The sequence below is a fragment of the Streptopelia decaocto genome (assembly GCF_964273445.1).
Source record: "Streptopelia decaocto genome assembly, chromosome: 3".
NCBI lineage: Eukaryota > Metazoa > Chordata > Aves > Columbiformes > Columbidae > Streptopelia > Streptopelia decaocto.
This window is the reverse complement of record NC_138656.1, coordinates 106,094,253-106,115,875: the sequence shown is the minus strand read 5'-3', so window position 1 is coordinate 106,115,875 and position 21,623 is coordinate 106,094,253. Positions and strand designations below refer to the sequence as shown.

The 21,623-nt window shown below is 38.3% G+C and overlaps 1 protein-coding gene across 10 annotated transcripts in view; it reads right to left on the bottom strand.

Moving 5' to 3' along the window:
* The window catches only part of GREB1 (growth regulating estrogen receptor binding 1), a 74,235-nt gene that overhangs the window by 13,898 nt on the left and 38,714 nt on the right, over nt 1-21,623 (bottom strand). For all 10 annotated transcript variants that reach the window (XM_082047821.1, XM_082047827.1, XM_082047824.1 and 7 more), the window contains 9 exons: nt 20,593-20,785; nt 19,875-20,011; nt 18,297-18,636; nt 16,664-16,779; nt 15,752-15,951; nt 14,008-14,097; nt 11,972-12,588; nt 3,786-3,888; nt 1,943-2,101 (listed from right to left, as the gene is read on the bottom strand). In XM_082047821.1, the coding sequence (XP_081903947.1) occupies nt 1,943-2,101; nt 3,786-3,888; nt 11,972-12,588; nt 14,008-14,097; nt 15,752-15,951; nt 16,664-16,779; nt 18,297-18,636; nt 19,875-20,011; nt 20,593-20,785 (1,955 nt within the window). The remainder of the gene's footprint in view (nt 1-1,942; nt 2,102-3,785; nt 3,889-11,971; nt 12,589-14,007; nt 14,098-15,751; nt 15,952-16,663; nt 16,780-18,296; nt 18,637-19,874; nt 20,012-20,592; nt 20,786-21,623) is intronic.

Here is a 21,623-nt window from a genome sequence, read left to right as displayed (position 1 = left end):
AGGAAGACGAAACGTAATTTCTGCTGAAAAGGACTTCTGTTATGTCATCTGGCCAAACCTTTCACTCAGATTTTCAGCATCAGATCAGGTTGTTCCTTGTCCTGACAAGTTTAGAAAATCACTAAGAGTGAAGTTTCCACAGTCTCTCTAGGCAACCTGTTCCATAGTTTGACCACTTTTATTCTACAAATATTTTTCATACTATGTAATTGTAATTTCCCATGTGGCAACTTGTGTCTGGTGTCTCTTGTCCTTCTGCTGTATAATAGTTTGTGTCTGCCAGTTCCCATTAGGAAGTTGAACACAGCAATCAGATGCCCCTGAGAGACTTCTCCAGACCAAACAAACCCAATTCTCTTCAGTTTTTTATGTTCATCATGTTATGTTCAGGCCTCTGGCCATCTTAGTGGCTACTCCCTGGACTCACTTCTATATGCTTATGTCTTTCTTTTACCGGGAAGCCAAATACTTGACATAATACTCTTACAGGTGCCATGCACAAAAGAATAATCACTTCCCTTGACCTGCTTGCTTAGATTTTAGTAAGCCATTAACCCAACGGAGAACTGGTGACTCATGTTCAAATTGTTGTCTACCAGGATTATCAGGTCACCTTCCTCAAAGCTGCTGTCTATACCTCTGGCCTCAAGCTTGTACAGTTGAAAAAATTATTCCATCCCAAGTGCAAAATCTTGCATTTACCTTTGTTGAGCTATTATGTATGAGGTTGCTGTTCCTGTGGTTCCTTCCTGGAGGTTCCATTTTTCCAGCCTGTCAAGGACTTTCTGAACGGCAGTGCTACCTTCCTGCATATTGACTGCTCCCCCAATTTGGTATCAACCGTTAACTTGCTGATGTGTCATTCTGTCCCTTGGACCAGATTATTAACGGCATTCTCAAACAGCATTTTCCTCAGTGTCAGTCTCTGAGTTTTGCCATGCATACCCATCTGTCAGTCAGATTTGTGCCACTCATCACATTTTGAGTTCAGTGGTCCAGTCAATTTCCCACCTACTTTACAATCCACTTATCCAAACCACCTCTCTCCAGTTTTGGCTCTATGGGTATCATAGAAGACAGTGGCAAAGTCTTGCTGAAGACAAGATAAAACCCCTGCTCTTTCTTTGTCCATAGTGCCAGTCATCTCATCATAAAATGTAATCATGTTTACCCATCACAATTTGCCTATGATAGATCCATTCTAGATGCTCCAAATCACTTTCCTGTCCTTCATGGGTCTGGACATGGCTTACAGGAGAGTTTGTTCCATAATTGTTTTGAGGACTGAGGGTAGGCTGACTAGGCTGTAATTGCTTCAGTCCTCCCTCTGTCCTATAGAGCAAGGGCACAGCATTTTCCTTTTTCCAGCCATCAGGAACCTATACCAGTTGTCATTACCTTTTAAAAATGATAGACAGTAGCCTCACAATTATGTTGGACATTTCCCTCAGCATGCTTGGATACATCCTACCCAGTCCCATGAGCTTGTATATGTCCAGCCAGATAATTCAGAGGACTAATTCACACCTCAGTACTCCAGGAATCTAGATCTGGACATATGCCTCTCACACTTTCCAAACCTAAACCAAGACCTAAAAAATAAACCTGTAAACAATTTTAAGTACGTAAATAACTTTACTCACAGAGGTCACTTCATCAATACAGAGCAGGACAATGCTACTACATAGAAACATTCAAATGCACAAGCTTATTGTGGAATCAGAGCATTTTAATGGAAAACTACATATATAATATTCCATAAAACATTTATAAGGCTCATACTCTGGTGCTTTATCTGGAAAACTCAGAATCTTTTTTCACTATTACTTAGTCACGTGCAATTCTGATAATTTCACTCTGTTTAAAAGTTTTAACAGGATTCTCAGGTTAAAAACAAATAAACACATATAAGTGTACCAATCTAGATTTCTCAAATTCTAACCTTCACTGTTTATAGTCTGAAGCTTTGAACAAATCAGACTTGCATCTTCATATTTCGGGTCATGGATAGTGTAGTCAAAAGGCATCTTCTTAAATGTCTCCAAATCTGGCCACATATCTTCTGGCTGATGGTAGTATTGATCAGATTCTTCTTTTATGTCTATGATATTATTAAAAAATAAGGATTCATGTAATTACAATTTTTAAAACTTTTTATATTACTATAGATGGTTTTGCTATGCCTATTATTCTCACACAATTTTGTCTTTCATCATTCTGAGGAAGCAATATTAATGTGCATCAAGAGGTGAAACTTTGAGCAAATGTACCTCATACCTCAATGCAATTCTGGTTTTTAAACCTTTATTATCAATTTAAGACCTTGGTAATCCTATTGGAGCAGCTGGTGGGATGATGATGATGAAAACAATGTCAAGGGTCAGGTAAGGCTGATCTACCTGCACCCAAGCATTTGTGGAGTCTTTCCATTGACCACAACATTCATGAATTTAGTTGAGGAAAGATATGTTATTCTCACTGAGGAAAAAAAGCCCTTTAAAAGCTTCAGAAGTTGCAGTATTAAGTACAGTGGAGAGTTAAAGTCTAATGCTTCTTCAAGTGATGAGACCAGAGTAATCAAAGATAATTCACAGTATGGCATGGTAAGAGAAAAATAATAAATGATACTGGTATAATGTGCAGTGAAATTATGCCTTCTTTTGAAACAGGTTAACTGACATAAAAACCCAGATGTGCAGAAGTCCCTACCAAATATATTTCTGCCTTTGTCAAGAGAATGGAAGATATGACAGGAGTAAAACAGATATTAGTGAGGAGTTCAGTTTGGAGTCAGCTGTAAGCTGCTGTAAAGAGCCACAGTAAGTATAGTCTAAATAATTCTTTACAAGAGGTAAGACCCTGTCTTTTGGCATCCAAAGCAAAACTCGGGTGGAATCAGTCAGATTGTGAAAATATCTTCATGCCCTGACTGCGAGTTACCTGTAAAATCCTGCCTAAAATAGAAAGGATTGCTTCCACAAACCTTTCCCCTAGCAGACCGGTCACCTTTTCCCCAGGCTTTGCCTCTTTCTCAAGCACAGCTCAGTGTGCAGGAAGACCCCTGGGTACTGCCCCCAAAAGCCCTGAGGGAGCAGAGCTGAGGAACCGTCCCAGAGCAAAATGACTGAACAGCTTCCAGCCAGGGGCAGGCAGCACGCACCTGAGACTCTCCATGGCTAACTGGACATGCTTTCAGTGCAGTATTAGACATATTCCATAAAATATCACCCATTTTTTCTATGTAATCCAGCCCTTAATTACTGAGGCTGAGTGTCACAAATACATCTGGAAACACAGGGGAGTAATACACTGTAAATAAAGGAAGTTTGGACTAAAATTAGCTATTAGAGAGCAGGAACTGTTTTCCTCTCTCTTGTAGTCTTAAGTACTTAGAAAATATGACATTGCTCCTCATGGTGTAAATCTGCCAGACTTTCACTGATTCTTTTTCTATACTTTACCACAAAAGTTCATTCCAATTCTAACCTCAAAAACAATGTCTGGATATCATTTGATATAGATAAATTCTGTTGATTACTTCGCAAGTAAAACAGAGGTATGTGGTTCTTACCGAGAGGAAGACTAAACTCTAAATGATTAGTAGAATAATAAAATATTCTTAAGTACCAGTTGAAGACCAGACAAAAAATTTTCTTAAAATATTTTAGTAATGTAAATAAATTGCAAAAGTGAACGGCATAGAATAAACAGACAACTATTTTTCAGGTTAACACATCAATTTTCTACAGTCTCCAGAAGCAAATATTTTTATATCAAGAACTTACTATTGTTGATTTCTTCCTCATCATAAACATCCACTTCCGTCAGTCTAATCAGCATTCGGGACAAAATACTGAGGAACTGCAGATAGGCACCTGTTTTTCCTATCTGTAAACATATAAATTAGAAAATACAAAAGTAAACTTTCATTTTTCAACATGTTGCCTTTCCACATACCTGGAAATTGCAGCTACAGTGAAATTGATTATTAATATTCAGTGCTTGCATGTCCCTGTATTTGTATATTTCTTGGCATAAATGACATGCTTAAATGCTTAACGGTTTTGTTCTATCTACGCAGGAACCCAGTTTGGAAAATGTTTTTTATATCACAAGTCTAATTACAGGCCCATAGCTGAGAATCTTCTCTCCTGATACTATATCTTCTACATAGGCAATGAACTTTTAAAAATCCCTACAAGATCATAAAAGGCTTCAAAAAAACCTTCTCAAAATACAAGATAACTAAGTAATTACCTCAATCCATTCATATTTGGACAATTTACCAGTACACTGACTGCTATTGAAGTGCAGTGACCATCCTGAAGAACAAAGTGTCAGGCACAGAATCACAGAATCAGTTTGGTTGGAAGAGACCCTCAGGATCATCGAGTCCAACCATAACCTAACTCTGGCACTAAACCATGTGCCTAAGAACCTCGTCTAAACACCTTTTAAACATCTCCAGGGATGGTGACTCCACCGCTTCCCTGGACAGCCTGACTACCCTTTTGGTGAAGAAATGTCTCCAAATATTCAAACTGAACCTTCCCTGACTCAACTTGAGGCCATTTCCTCTTGTCCTATCACTTGCTACTTGGGAGAAGAGACCAACAGCCTCCATGCTACAATCTCCTTTCTGGTAGTTGTAGACAGCGATAAGGTCTCCCCTCAACCTCCTTTTCTCCAGGCTAAACAGCCCCAGCTCCCTCATCAGACTTGTGCTCCAGACCCCTCACCAGCTTCATTGCCCTCTTCTGCACTCTGTCCAGTACCTCAATGTCCTTCTTATGATGAGGGGCCCAAAACTGAACACAGGATTCAAGGTGGGGCCTCATCAGTGCTGAGTACAATGGCACAATCACTTCCCCAGTCCTACTGGCCACACTATTCCTGATACAAGCCAGGATGATGTTGGCCTTTTGGCCACCTGGGCCACTGCTGGCTCATGTTCAGCCGGCTGTCAATCAACACACCCAGATCCTTCTCCACCAGGCAGCTTTTCAGCCACTCTTCCCGAGCCTGTAGCGCTGCCCAGGGTTGTTGTGATCCAACACATCCATCTATAGGAGAACTTGTGGCACTTCCACTCCTGGAGAACATGGTATATGTAACAATGTGTTGTTCCACCTCTTATGCTGAAATACATTATTTCCCTTCCACTATTTTAAAATTACTTTTTAAAAGTCTGTTTTAACATTATCTTAAGATAACAACTTTCTCCTTTCTTTTTTACCCCACCAACACAGTATAAACATTTTCTCTTCGTTATGTCTAATAGTAGTGCTGCCCTTTTGCAGTTTTTTCAGCTGAAATATATAAGCCACAGCCAATGATTTACTCAATGGATTGTTCTGTGTCTTCCACATAAAGTTTGCTGATGATAACATCAAGTAAATAATGCTGTATCTAAGCAGACATCTTCACAAACTATTACACTTCAACAGTCAGCAGTACACAATGGGCTTCAATCAGAAAAAAAGAGACCATCACACTCGTGTCACTCACAGGAGAATGAACACAATGTGATTTCTTGAGTGTGTGTGTTGTGTGTACAGTTCAGCCTCAGAATGACACTAATGTCCAGTTGACACACCTGTACATGTAGATCAATTATGAGACATCCTACTGCACCTGTGTGATTTCACAAAGTGGTATCAGATTTTGCTAGGTTTATATTACTACTGAATTGAAAACTCAGCTTCACTGCCATTACTGCTACAACATGTCGCAAGCATAGGGTGTTGAATTATTGAAAATAGTATTGGATTTACTATTTTCCATATATTCCAAGTAAAACTTTCATTTTCTCTCAACATTTGAAAAAGAGAGGCTTTGAAGCTGAAGCAAGAGTAGGAAAACATTTGTTTTGCTCAAAGTACACTATCTGTTGTTCTTAAAAAACCAGATTGCCTTTGAAGCAGTTGGTTGCCAAGGGTGGAAAAGGGAACGATTATCCCTTGTGAGGGTCAAATAACCCTTTCAGGTATACATGGTAGACCATGTGTTAGCACATAACTCTGTGTTATCCAGGAGTAACAGAAAAAAAGAGACCTTGAATAGAGGAAATGACAGCACGGATTATGGTCAGCCCACGTACCAGATGTTTCTAACTCCCAGTCTAGGTTTTTATCTAAAATCCATTGAGACTGATGAGAATGTTTCTATTGATCTTGGAACAAGGTTCTAAACAATGGTTATTTATTGGAGAGCTAAACAAAAGCATCTTCCCACATCAGAGGCAAACTTGATGATACTTTGTTCTAGAAGAAAATACTTTCAATGTTTTCTCTCAAGTCTGAGATTGCCTTTATGAACCCTCATGAACATATTTTATGAAGTGCCTCTGATCATAATTTCATTAAACATGGGATGGCCTCACGGATTAAATGTTCCCTGACTTCAAACAAATGAGACATCATTTGGCAAAAGTACACAACCTCTTCCCCTGGTATCAGGTGTCTACAAGAAAAACTAATTCATAATCTGTTTGAAGTATATACTTAGAATTGTCAACAGAACAACAGGCTGAAAACCTTATTTTTTATTTTTGGTAGCTGCTTAAAACTTATTCTTTCAAAAATAATGTATTTTTCTCTTCCTATGGGACCGGTCGTCACCAGTAGTTTTCAGCAATGTATCCAGGAGTGAGTAGGCTGCTACTTGGTGGTACTTAGATGAAAAGTTTCAGATGTCAATTGACTCAAACATACACAAAGCTGTAATGTCATGAGTCAAAAGTGTTGGAAATCACAGGACAACAAATGCTACTCCCTAACCATTAAAGTAAAACATACGATATTCCATGCATCATATCTTACTCAGTCTCATTATCTGTCACATAAAAATTGTCCAATACATTACTGTGAACTTTATGAACTGCTAGATATCAGCAACACTACATGTAAAATGCTGGTGGGAACTTTAAGGAGTCTCTCCACATTTTCAGACTGTTTCTCTGCCAGGCGAGAGATCAGGCTGAGCACATGGCGACATTCATATTTGGGCTCCATTCACTTGTATATCTGCCTGCATCTTCTGCTGAAGAAATGAATTGGTGACATAGAGAACAGCTTTTCCAGGTAATTTTGAGATTTTCAAACAGAAAATGAGGAAAAAAACCCTCCAAACCAACCAACCAAAAAACCTAAAACCAAACAAAAAAATCCCAAAAACTAAGTAACAAACAAACAAACAAAAACCCAAAACAAACAAAAAACCCCCACCCTTCTCATTTACAATCAATGTTTAATCCAAAAGGGAAGAACCTTTAACAACTGAATTTGTAGCATGCCCAGACAAGTAAATGTGCCTTTAATTTTTTTTTTTTGGTATATGTACCACCTCTAGGCAAAATTGAAGTGCACAAAGTGTCTTTTGTTGTTTGAAAATACTGAATAGCTATCAAAAAACAGAGCTTCCATATCTCTCCAGAGAGTCCTTGTCCCATCTGTCACCAACCCTCTTCTCAATACTTTTGGCATCACAGGTATCTGCAAAGAGATCCTGCATGCAGCATATGAACAACTCAGAAGTATAACGCCCCATATTTGCCCATCTTCCATCCCCCAACTGCAACAAAACAAAAGATCTGCAAAGAAATTTTAAACTGGATACATGATTGGGCTGTGGCTTTACACATCTTTAGAGAAGCCTGGTACAAAGTTATGTCGATCCTAATAGTGACTCTGGGCTTAAACACAATATGATATGATATATTAAAAATTATGATGATGGGTAGGGAAGTGCTCTGAGCAAGGTGTTTTTCTCCCTATCCTGTCTTTGCTCTGCAATGAAAAGCTGCAAACAGATTAAAAGAATGAAGGAACCTGGATCTTCACTGCATTTTTATGATTCCTGAAACAAAATGTACGTGACAGGTACTGCTACTAAGGCAGGTCTACTTCCCAGAAAGTGGTTCCTCAAATATGTAGCTGTGCCCAGTGCCTTATCAGATAAGGCACCTGGGGGTCAGATATTCCCATGTAATGGAAGTATTACTCTAATGTGTTTCTGTCTACCTGAATTTGGGAGACAGAAGTTTGATGAATCAGACTTGGAAGAAGAAAATCCCAGAAGACTAAGAAGTAAAAATCCCAAATCTTGGGAAAACTTCTGATAACAAAGGAATGTGGGGTCTGCAAAAATTTAGTATTTTGGTTTCTATTTTCATCCTTAGTGTGAGGGATGATTTGCCTATAAAAAAAAATAAGAATTTGTTTACAGTGAAGTTCTTCATTTATGAAAAGTGTAGCAGTGAGGAAGGAATATGAATTCAAATTCTACCTGCAGAGAATTCAAGACGTACGAAGGTCTAGTTTTGTGTCAAACACACAAATACCTAAGAGGAGTGGAAAGCAACCCAAGGATTTTGACCACTGAACGGCACTTGCCATAGATATCAAGGATAAGCTGAAAACAAACTCTCTAAGAATCTGAGAGATAAATATTCCAGTCAGAGAAATTACGTGTGTGCCTCCACGCTTATTCATGTGACATCAAAAAGTGCTGTTGCAGCAAGTCTAACAACAGTGAGTTCCCTTTTTTAACTTGTTACAGACACTGGATGCCAGGACCAATAGAAATACTTCATTATTCTTACATGCTGCTATAAAGTAGCATCTGATTTCAGTCTTCATATGCGGAGAAATAGGGCAAAAGGGGAAATAATTCCATAAGGCTTTTCTATTTTAATTTCCAAAGGAGATATTTCTTCACATACCACAGCAGTGGTTTTCAAACTGTGGTCTGCAAAACAATGGTGATTAATAGAACACATGCTGATGGTCCACAGGCAGCTGGTCAAATGGTGCTGGCTCTTCTCCTTGTTTCCACTTGATACATTCTTCTAAAAGACAGCTAACAATAGATATATTAAATATTTCCCTATATTTTTCTTACATAAGGTGAATGGTAGATAAGCCCATTGTAATATGATTTTAGGAGTAGAGGAAATCCAAATAATATAGGCAGCAGTTTTCTCCCTTAGAAAGTGTCTTAAGACACGCTTGCTTCATTCCCTGGATGTGGGGCCACAGGACTGAGCCGTGCTCAGGAGCAGCCTTGATACTCAAGGAAAACGCTATTTCCAAGTCATAATATCCAGTTAAAAAGCAAAGGTACAAAACCTTGATTTGCAGGTTGGGGACCTTTAAGAGTAACATTTCCAAGAAAAATATTTTTGTGAATTTAGGCTTCCTTATAGGCATTTCTTGGGTGCACTAGGGACTAGATTTCTAGCTATAGATATGATACATGTTGTTCATGGTTGTACATATTTATTCATACTCATGAGTCAATGGCTTAACTTCAGTGATGTGAGCCAACGTCCAGATAAATATATAGATCTATTCTATACCTATCCAGTTTTTGCTGTATTTCTTGAAGCCTCTTGTAAAAAATGATGCATGCATTGCCTTCTAATTACATAATTGTCCTTGTAAAAATACATCAAGTCTTCTAGTGAAACATTTTGATCAGTCCAGAGCATAAAATGTCTCTGTGAGTGAACAGTGAGTGTATCCAATTCCTAATTATCCTGACAGTAAGAATTACTGTTTCGGTTCACTAATGTGCCTAGTTTTGTTCCTGCATTGATTTAATGTTTGTCATTTAAACCAACAAATTGCTTCCTGTTTTGAATTTTAGTAAAGTAATACTGATAAAGAAAACAACTATTTCTGAATTTTTGAAAAGACAGTACTCTGGCAGTCTTCTGCTTCGGTTGAGATGTTATTAACACGGAGGTGCTGTCTAATAATTGTTTTGATTTCTGCCTATATCTCTTCATGCATTAAGCATTAAGTCCATGTAAAATGTTAATATCACCAAACACACATGTACATAAAACCTATTTCAGGAAGCAAAATTACTTCTACCCAAAAAGAGAAGGGTAATTCTAATTCCTGTGTATTTTATTGTAACTATTCCCTAGAAGAAACACTGTACTGTTTTACTTTAGACCAATAAACAATCAACATAGTTTTACAGCTCTTTGTTTGGTTTACAGAAGTTTTTAGTACTTTGGGAGGTTAAAATAATAAAGGAAGAAAAGCTACTGTTTTTTCCACATACTGAAATGAATATATACCCCCACATTTTGATACTAAGCAAGACGACACGATACTCCTAATTTGATGCATGTTAATTTGTTGTCTATGAAACGGGTATATTCTTCAGAAAGAACTGAGGAATACAAAATGAATAAATATGTGAAGTGTGTCCTTTAGTGACTGATCCCCCTGTATGACCCAATGCAAGACTAGGAAATACCCTGCACTGTGGAGACAGCTGGAGAAGAGATGGAGTTTCAAGTAAAAGAAGTGATATTAAGATAAAAGAAGTGATATTAACTCACTGCTGTACAGAGGGTCAACAGGAGTACTATTTAATATTACAAAAAAAAGTTTGATAGTGAAAAGTGGTGAATACCATACCCTGGCACAGAGCCGATGAATAAATAATCAGCCTGTATAATTATTATTAGATAAATGGCAAGTACCAAGTGTGTGAAGCATCAAAACCTTCTCACAGGTGTGTAGTATGGTCTCAGAAGTCTCCGAATGCCTCTTCTGAGAATCACAGATTTTCATTGGTGACCCACAACCAAATTAATAACAAAGAAATACCTACTTATCAGCTAATCTGGATATTTAGGGTAGCTTTGGGAATACTATCTTTGTAGGGTTTGACGTGTATGCATATAAAATTCTAATAAAAATGGTCACAGCCCATGTTTTTCTTTGAGATGGAAATGGAAAACATCTCTCTTCCAGAATGTACTTGTTTTTAAGCTGAAGCTGAGTAAGAAATTTAGTTTCTTGACCACATATACCTCAATCTTTGGCAAACATGGACAATTTAGATCAAAGGCACGGACAGTGAAAAACTGCTCATCAGAGTACCTTCTGGAATGCTTTAGGAACTACAGAAATATTTGCAGGAAGTCCTAATATGAAAAGCCCATTTATGCTCTTTCTACTCTGCTGAGTCATAAATTTGGGTGTACAATGGAATACATTTAACAAATAGCAATATGTGGTTTCCTTTTGCAATGGATGGGCATAGAAGAGTGGATCATGTGGCAAGCTAAATCAGTAACTAACTTTAGATTAATTCTTTGGGTTGATGTTAAAATAACTGGAAACATGGGGCATTGTCTTGGTTTTGATTTATCCTTTTGACTTCTGAGGTTCACAGGACATATTTATGCTCTCAGTACACATGATGTCTCTTCTTACTTGTTGCTTTGTACTTCAGCAGAACATGAGAGGCACAACATTACCTTTAGCATGTAACTTGTGCATTGAACTAGGAGATACCTTTCTCAGAAATAAGTGCTAAACTTTCTTAGAGAATTTAAAAGAGAAGGAACTTCTTAGGACTATATCCATTTCCATGTATCTTTTCAAAGTAATTTAAAGACTCTTGGGTCAGTTACTCATCTTGTACATATGACTCTGCTATGTTGAGCTGGCCTACTTGCATATGTTATTTACAACAGCTTCTATTTCTGTCTGCTGTGTGGAGGAAACAGAGAAAATAACTTAATTACAAACTGCCAACTGCCTTCAGATTGATCATAAGAAAGTGGTTTTGTGAAGATTTTTGACCTTTATTTAAAATGCAAATGCATATTCAAGCTTACCAAACTGAAATTATACATGTAATCTCTCTCTTGAGTGAACTATCTTTTAAAACATTTAAATGGAGAGAGACTGACACAAGATGAACATTGTTGAAACTTCATTGTTTTTGAACCCAGGCTAACAGTAAAGAAAGGAAGTTTGTTTAATCTAAGATTGTTTAGTCTGTTTATAAAAAGTGATTAGGAAATAAAATATAAGCAACTTACTCTCCACCAACAAAAAAACCTTAATGTATTAATAATAATAACTAATCTATTTTTTCTGAGATTATGATAAAATTAAAATAAATAAATCAATGATAATACCTTGTTCTTACTACAAACCTGTGGTGGCCCACTCAGCAGCAGCCTCCTTGGGTGAAAGGTGTCCATTCTGCCCTCATTTCTATTGTTGTAGTCCATATGGTTTGGCTTGGGAACCGTCCATTGGCGGTAGTACAGAGACTGCTCCGTGCAAGTCATCATCTTGCTCATAAGAGGGCGAAAAGAACTTGCCCACATAACAGAATGATAAGGCAAGAGGGAAGATGATTTGGGAAGTCCACTGCTGTCCGTAGAAGTAATAATGTCATAAACCAGTTTGGGCAGGAAAACTATGGGAGGCTGTTTTGATGCTTTGGTCATGGAGCACTGAGAGGTCTGTAGGATGAAGGAGTTATGAGTAGGTGCAGAGGAGGAAGAAGAGGAGGAGAAAGGTGAAGAGGATGATGAGGTGATGGAAATTTGGGCACTTTTTATGTTTTGTTTCATATCCAGCTGTTCAGTTACCAGTGGCAAGTGTTTGCTAGTTGTTGTTTGTGCCCCCTTGTCTACTTTCTGCTTCTGTCTTTCATGGTTATTTGCAGTTTCTTCAGCATTGTTGCTTAGGACTTGGTGAAGGGATTTTGCTGTATCACCTGCTGCTGTTAAAGGAGGTGATGACTCACTGCAGAATGCTGTAACTAAAAGAAAATTTGTATTTCAACAAAGTGCAACTATCTCTGCTAGTCAATGTCACAGTTAAACAAAACAGAACAAAATAATCATTTAGACAGAGTATCCATCAAACACTGCAACTCCTGTTCTTGCTTTCACCTTTCTTGTACAGGAAGTCATAATAGTTTGGATATTCATCTCAAGGCAGAAAGTGGCTTTTAAAGTACTGAAGTGCATAGGAAAGATGCCAGTGGTCGTCCTGTCCTCTCCTTCCCTCATCCACTTGTTGCTCAAGGTGTTCATCAGATAGTTTCATCACTCAAGACAAACACAAAATTACTGAAACCATCATTTAAGAGAGTGTAAGAAAAGTATTCACAGGCTATTACACCATCAAACTGCAGAAATACCTACACAGATTGACATGTAGAAGCAGTCCTCAGCTCTGAGTCAGATCTGGTCTGACACTCGTGTCTGCATCACTGCAGCACTTAGGCTGATCTAACAAAGCCTGGCTCTCAAGTCTCTGGTGCTATGTAATGCATTCATACAGCTTTTGGTCAGCTCAGAGCACATACTGAACTCACGAATGTTGGCCTTGAATATGTGACACAGATATACCCACAGCTAATTGCTAATTTTCTGAAAGTGGTGGATTTTTACCTTATATATTCTAACCACAAAGATTTCTTGGAAGTTCAAGGCCTCACTTTAAGTGGTTCTGAGCATCTTTAATGCTTAGTGAATTCCAAAGAGAAGATGCAAATACTTGAGTCTTCAGAGAAGACTGAGAACTGGTTGAGGAATCAGTCTCCACATAGTAATAGGAATATCTGTCTGAAGCTGAACACAGATAAAAGCAGCTTTGCCCTCATGGTGAAAACAACAATTTTGCTTCCAAAAAAACCCATACATTTTGAACTAATAGAAATCCGTAGTTTCTCTTGGTCTCAAGAAATAGTCAGGTATACTCTAGCTGCATATTAAACTAAAGTAGCCAGTAAAGGACATTAGCATTAAACACAAAAATATTGCCAGAGTATGAGTGGCTTCAAGTAAAACCACTGTAACATCTCCCAAAATACCAGTATCCAAAAGCACAGAAAAAAAAAAAAATAAAGGAAAAAAATATTAACTACAGGCAAATTGAGGCCACAAAGCCACTGACAGGTCACATATGGACTCTGTGGAGCTGATGAGCAGCCCAACTTTGAAGAAGAAAAAAACATTTTGAAAATTAAAACATTCATGAAGTTTATCCATATGTTTTCAAGAAACAGAAGTCTGATTCTTATTTTTTTTTAAAGTTATCTTTAGTGATCCCATAAAAACAGGCTTTACCAAAACCTTAGTGATTTATGCCTTTGATTATTCCTCTAATAAGCTGAATAAAAGGTCTCTTATGTCCTAAGTGTAACTTAATAGAGATGATCTTAAGATCTTACCGGAAGCTTTTGAAGAGAGAGATGAAGATGCAGAGTCATGAGAACGAGATCTTTCTCTTTTCATAGGACTTCTCTTTTCTGCAGTAGAACCTGTTTCATGAGTGGTGGGGGAAAACAAAAACAAAATATAATTTAAATAAGCCTGTGAGAAGGCACAACTACATTGTCAAAATAGGGGAAAGGACACAAGAGGTTGTGTGGGTTTTGTCCTCATTCTGACACTGTTTTCAGTGTAGAGAGTATCTGTGCCTACCACACAATATTGGATCAGCCTGTGGTCTAATCTAACTATGCTGAGCTGCAATAGCTTCACAAAATCAATGGTGCAGCCAGGACCTGGTAATTTCTAAGCATGTTTCAACCATGTTTTCTCTTTCTACCCATGTCTTACTTTCCTCATGAACACAGTGTCAAGGAAACCAACAGGCTACAAGCTCTATTTTGTCATTATGGTACGAAATTACCTCCCACCCCATACACTACAGCTTTATGGCCAGATTACATCTCAGCTTTTGGTGATGAAAATCCATATTTGAACAGCCACCAAGGGTATTCACCTGAGGTTCCTAGCTTGGCCTTTAAGTTAAAATGCTTGCTTCTGTACAGTTTTACCATGATAAACAGAGACATAAGCACTGCCAGCAGAAAACTTGTAAGTCTGTAAGTCTGTCTCAGGTGCTTTGAATTGGACTCTGGAGGAGCAAACCATACTTCATGGATTAGGAAAGCAGCCTTACAGTTTAAACACCTAACAACTTTGGTGCCCATTCAATTCAGATCACATACAATCTTGGCGTACTTCAGCTGAAGAGACAGAAGTACTCATCACATCTAAAGTAGGCCTCTATCATAGTCTGAGTATGACCTCAGGTATTTCATTCCTCTATGAAAAGTACATATTTTATTAAATATTTTTGTTCTGCTTGTTATGCTATCCTTATTACCAATGAGTAAGAACTTAATAGGTGAACATTAACCAGCTCTCCTCCTCCTCATAGTATAGAAAAGGAAATGAAGGCAATTTGAGATTTAAATAAACTACAGACATAAAAATCCCTTGTTTACCACAGTTGCAAGGCATAATAGACAGCAAAGAAAAATATAAATAACTTAATGATAACTGATACATCAACTATCGTTCAAAAAAAACCCTGACAGTTCCTGGGTAAATTATTTTTGTTTGTTTACACATTTATATGTTCTTAATTGCTCTCTTAAGAAATTATAAACTCACAAACTCTACCTGGTCACTTTGAAGCCATAAGGCATTTTCAAGGAGTACTGAGGAGTTACTATGTTCAAATATATCTTCCAGACATACTATTCAATACCTTATAAACTAAAGCAAACTCATACTCACTGGGGTGGGCACATCAGCCTCACAGTTGCCTTCAAAGGGCCAAATGTAATTTTAGGACTGTATAAATGTAGGGGTAGTTTTGTGGCTGCCAGAACATTCGGGGCAAAGGAGGTAGGGAAGAAGGGGAGAGAAGGGAGTAATAAAACAGAGAGCACAGATGCAGCAGCAAGACTGCAAGAAATGAAAATGCTGCAGCAGCAACAGTTCTCAGGCAGAGAGGGTGGGAAAACACAGGGTCAATGAGATGAATCAAAACTGAGGAGCAGAGCTCACTCGGTAAGGCCAGCTCCAGAAACCCTCACCAAGTAGGTGTCCATACGATCCTGCTTTTTCAAATACAACTCAATCATTTTACAGCTTCTTTTTTATCACTACTAATAATACCTTCCGTTGCTATTTCTTCGTCTTCATTATCAGTGCTGCTTAGTTTCTCTGGGTCACTTTCTAACACATCATTCACAACTGCTTTCTCTGTGTGAATTTCTGAGCTCACAAAGTATGCAGCCAAACCAAGTTCTTGCTCCAAGGTTGTCCTTACCAAAGAAGATGAGTTTATTAAACGTAGGTCACAGTATCTCAGTGATCTGAAGAGAAAAAAGAGGGGTTAGCATGAAAATTCACTGGAATCTACTCCCTTATTTCTTTTACAAACACTGCCAAAGGGGAATTTTTTCATAATCTGCTTAAATTACAGATGAGATAGAACACAGTATATCTTTTGTGCTTAACAGGTTTACCACTGCAGTGTATACACTTTTATTTTTCTTAATGCAGTTATGCAGCTTAATCTGGTGCACTGAGCATTAGCATCAGCATAAGAAAAAGAATAATCATTTGGGTTCCAAGCCTAATACACAGAATGAGATTCAGCTGAACATATAAAAGCATTCAGTGCCCCAGAGCAGGTTGTCTGGCTTCCAGCTTCCACTCCAGAAGGCACCGAACTCCCCTCATGTCCTGTAGTACATGTGTCAGCATCATACAGATGCCTCAGCGACTCTAAGGTAGCTAAGGTAGCTATACTTTTTTTTTCTTTATACATCCTCTTCTGTCCTCTAAACTGGGGCAACTCTTACAATATGTTCTGAGCTATTTATGTCTTGCTATAGGCAGGAGGTTGTTATTAATAATATGGGGTTTGTATTTATGATACAAAGGCTGTCAAAAAATTGAAAAGAAACATCTTGACACTGAAATGTGTTTTCTTCTCCTGCAAGTGATTACACAGTTCATCTTTAGCCATTTGGTAAGCAATGGATTAAAAACTGCCATTGAGAAAATATTGGATCTTCTTACCGTGGCAAAGACTCCCCTTGTGGATCCATACCACTAAATATCAATATACAAGGCAAACCTTCCAATTCCAAATATGTCTGTGGCCTCCAATCTACATCTTCAATTTTCTGCCATACCTGTATAATATAAGAAATACTGTTGGATATATCTATATGATGCGAATAAATATACAGAAATATATAATTTTATCATCCATTATATGAATCAGTTTATACAGTGGATGGATGTTCCACCAAAGGAAACCACAGAGCAGGGCCAATTTCAACAGAGGTAGATTGCACAATTCCTAAAGCATTACAGCTAGCAATCTGCCTGCTCTAAGTGTGAGGAGACTGAGACAGTATGTCCCAGCCTGAAAATAATCCCAGCTTCCCAGCTGCAAAGCACTGAGGGCAGGACACAGACAGGTAGAGTGGATATGGTACAATGGTAAAGCTGAGTAGGGGGTTTGGGGGAGAAGAGAGTCCAGAGTCTGTTCTTGTGGCAGACATGGTCTGGATGTCTGAGTCCAAGGAAGGAAATGAGCTGGGAACGAGGCTTTTTCCCCTTAGAGGAACAGGGCAAAGCTGGAAGTGTTCAACACACACACACCACTGTCCTCACTTGTTAACCTCTGAAGCCTCCTGCTCTCCCCCAAAGCTGTCAATTTTCCTGAAAACTTCATGAGAAGTTCGGTAACTAGATCTATTGTTTGACTGTTCAGCATCAGGCTATACTGCTTTATTTACACCAGTCAGTCCTTTCTGCTGTATGACAGATAAGAAGCACAGTAGGATGAATAGTACAACAGCTCAGCCTCTGACATTCATACATTTACCACTACTATCCATGTCAGATAACCAGGATGTGATTCAGAACACTTCAGAACACAGCTTAATTTATAGCAGAATGAGATCAGCATTAGGCCCTGGATCTCAAATGACTTTGTCTAACATATAACACTGTCAGACAGAGGGACTGTGTGCTGTATATATATTACACCATCCATGAATGTAAATATATTTTTGCTTTTGTGATCATATGATCAGATTATGGTAATTTTAGGAAAAGCAAGACAGTATCAGGGGCTTTTGTTACATACATAACCCAGGACTCTGGACCTAAAGGATATAAATTAATCCATAAACCAACACCTGATCCAGAAAGCATAAAGTCCCGAGCTGTAACTACCGGGGTGCTGTAGTACCCATAACTATTACAGAATCACTGATTTGATGCCTTTATGCCACCTGCTGGTGAGAAGCGTAATATAATTCTCAAACAGTCAAATCTTTTTGCATTATGATGATTTTGTGAGAAAATTCTGTTAAAACTGTGACAATTTTATCTGGCTTTTTTCCTTATTGCTCATGGCCCCTGTAAATAAAAGGAGCTCAACTGTTTGGGAAGGTTGATGCTTGCTAGGGAAGTCAAGTTCTAGCCACATTAGCTAATATTCCACTGAAGTATTAACTAGCAGTAGGACAGTAGTCACAGATGGTATGTCTAAAAGATAAAGTCACGGTCCTTAAGGTAGCTTTTATTTTTACTAGTAAGTCCTGCATTTCAGCTCCCAAACATAACTCTCAGTAGTAAAGTCTCCCCGCCTACCCATCTGATGAAGCTTCCAGGTACACATCATTCTGCAAGTTACCTTTAGTTGCTCCACAAAGTGCTTCCCTATCGTGATTCCAGAATTAGGATTTCCCAAGATTATTTCAAAGTTATCTTCAAGGGCTAGTCTTTCCCTTACATTATACAGACGTTCATATGCCACTGCAGCCAGCGGAGTACATGGAATTCTCAACACTACCATGAGGCCATGACCACTAGGACATTGTCTTGAAGAGTTTATTAGGTTTTGGGTGATTTCCAAAGTTTCAACTGAGGTGTAATTCTTCATCTGAGAAAGACCACACACTGCCATCATAGCTGCAGAGTAGTGTTGTATGAGGACAAAAGTCCTTATCACTGCACTGTGTAATCTGGGGAACCTGAAATAAATGGTGAATTAAATAGTGAAGCATTAAAGGCTAAAGTGAAAAAGCTAATGTTTTACAAAATATCATAAATTCAGGTTTTTCTCTTGTACAGAATCCTTCATACTTAATATACAACAGAATCTCACCAAATTGCAGTTGTATAGTCTTCGCAAGGCATCATTTCACAGTTGGAAATGATGTTGTGTCTTCATTTCTTAGTAAATATTGATTAAGCAAGTAGTCCAGTAAAGTTACATCACACCAATTTACCAAGACTTCACCACTGTTACAAAATTTATCACAGAATATTTGCTAATGCACTCAGTAATACCATCAATCAAAACGAATGCACTTGTCAATGAGAACACTGCTCTTCATGACATGCTTTTCTTATTTTTTTTCTCTTCTCTCTTTTCTTACTCAACCCATGAACCAAATCACCCTTGTTTCCAAGAAGCCAGAATACGTAGGCAGCATCCAATGAGCACTACAAATTCCCAAGCCCAGATACACCTTGTCTCAATTCCCAGTCTACGGAAGGGAGAGACATGGACATGCAATAGCTTCCTATGCTCCAGTTTTCATGAAAATGAAACCCAGGTGCACAGTATAAAGAGGGACCAGAGCTTGCTCAGAAAAGTGCCTGGTCTGTCTGATCAGAGGTCCACAGCACCCTGTAGCAAGCCCCAGCAGTTGTGTGGATGTGCTCTGTCTATCAGCCATACAAATGCACGAGATTCTACCTGTCACATCTCATTCTTCCTACAAACCCCAGAGAGATCACCTACAGCAGCAGGTATGCAGAGAATTTGTCACTGCTTTTTTGCAGTGATTCTAAATTTGTTCCACAAGGACCAAGGAAAACTGATGATGTATTATCAAGATCTGATGATACGTCTACTTCTCCTTGTGGTCTAAGTGCAGTATATACAAATTATACACATCAAAATCAGCCAGGGTCAGCAAGTGATAACTTTAGACAAAAGTAATAACACATTTGAAGTTACTCAAAATTGTGCTAAACGGTGATCATGATCACAGTAAGAGGCAGCCTAGACTGAACAGACTGCCAGCCAAATATATAGAAAAAAGATGTAAGGAGAATATAAGACCAAATTAAATGTTCTTGCATACATGGATTTGTGGGACAGTGAAAAAAAAATAAAAAGAAGTAGGTTTCTAGCTAGTAACTCAAGTCACTAGAACAGAGCTCCTAGATTCCCTGCATTAACCAAAGGAAAGCACTGTACCTCTTTCCCAAAGCCATGACCATTGCTTCAAAAGAGCTGTCGTACCGAAGCAGTGGAATACTGTGTCCAGAGAGGGTGGACTCAATGAATTCTGACAGCCCAAAGTATTTCTTATTTTCATGGTATAAATCTACACCCTAAAGCAAATGAGGCAATAAAAATTTAAAGGTAAAGTCTATAAATTATTCATTTACAATGGATTAATCATTGGTATCTGATATATTTGCAATCACATTCTCTAATAAGCATCATATACTCAGACATATTAAAACAAAGAGAGAAATAAACTATTTTTTTTTTAGAAAATAGATTGTACTTAATTTTCCCATTTCATTTGTTCTATCTCTCCATATATACATATACACAGACAGAACAGTTACATATGGAATAAATGTGCACACATATGAAGAAAATCCACGCATGTACACATATTTATACAGTAATGCACTAGAGACAGATTTTCAGATGGTTTCCATTTATGTAGCTCAAAGATTTTTAGCAGTTATTATAGTTTATATAAAAAGGTTTAAAAAAAGGCAAGAAATGACAGGACAAGCAAAGGGAAAAAGAACTTGCTGCAAACTGAACAAGAAAAAGATGCCATGCAAACTTCACTCTTTTGCACGAAAATCATGGGACATACAGAGTTTCACCAGGCATGTAAATGTAAAATAACTTATAAAAAGCTCAGAAAAGCACCTCAAAGCATCCATCTTACATTGCTGTATGAAGAAGGCCAGTGGATTTCATTGTAAGGGCTGATATGAGTATGTTGTGTCTGCAGCGCATAGGGGAAGGAAGTCACATGGAGAGTCACAATATTTGGCGCCTCTTTCACCTCCCTGCAGTTCAACAGTCTATCAACAAGTCCTGTAGACAGTTCTGTTTGAGGATAAAGGCTATGCATAGCACTGCAAAAAAGAAACCCAAAATGCTCCAAAGTGATCAGCACAAGGGAACAATTGTGTCAGTGGAATAGCTTTAACCCAGATGTGAAATCAAAGTTAAACATGTATAAGGAACTTAGGACTCTATTCTTTGCCCTGCTTTTGTTACACAGAAGGATGGGAAAAGAAATGCAAATTATTTCACTGCAGCTGAAAATTTCTGTAAGTCTGATAACTCCCTAGCTAGCAAATTACCAGTCCCTTACAGCTACCAGCATATGAGAGATAAAGGATGAAAGGAAGTTGATGTTTGAGCAGCTGCCATTAGACATATAGTCCTGTATTAACTTTGGCCAGATTGTTAGTGTTGCCCTTACGAAAATATCATTCGTAGCTACAAAAATAAAGATAGAAAATGACAGACAGCAAGTTAGTATAAGAGAAAAACAGAGGGGAACTACCTGTGATAGAGCTACTACGAAAGGGAAGAGTAGTTATTTTTTGGGCGAATGCCAGTACCATGGAACACCTACAGTCAATTCCTTGCTTTGGTGTAAAACTTCAGTCCAAATTAATGCTGTTTAATTTTTGGCATTTACCTGCAGAGACAAAGTTACAAGCTTCATCACTGCAAGGTCCTTCTGTTACCAGCAGAGAGGGATAAGCACCTCCAGAAACTGTTTGTGTCCACCCATCATCTGTCAGCCCTCAGAGCTGCCCTGTCTCTGCTGTGACTTTATGGGCAACCCCAGGCAATTACACTCCTGGTGGAGGCATCTCCTTTAACTGACTGCAGTCAGGTGGCATGAATCCTGCTGTGCAGAACAGTCACTTAAATATTTGTCACATATCTTTATTAGAT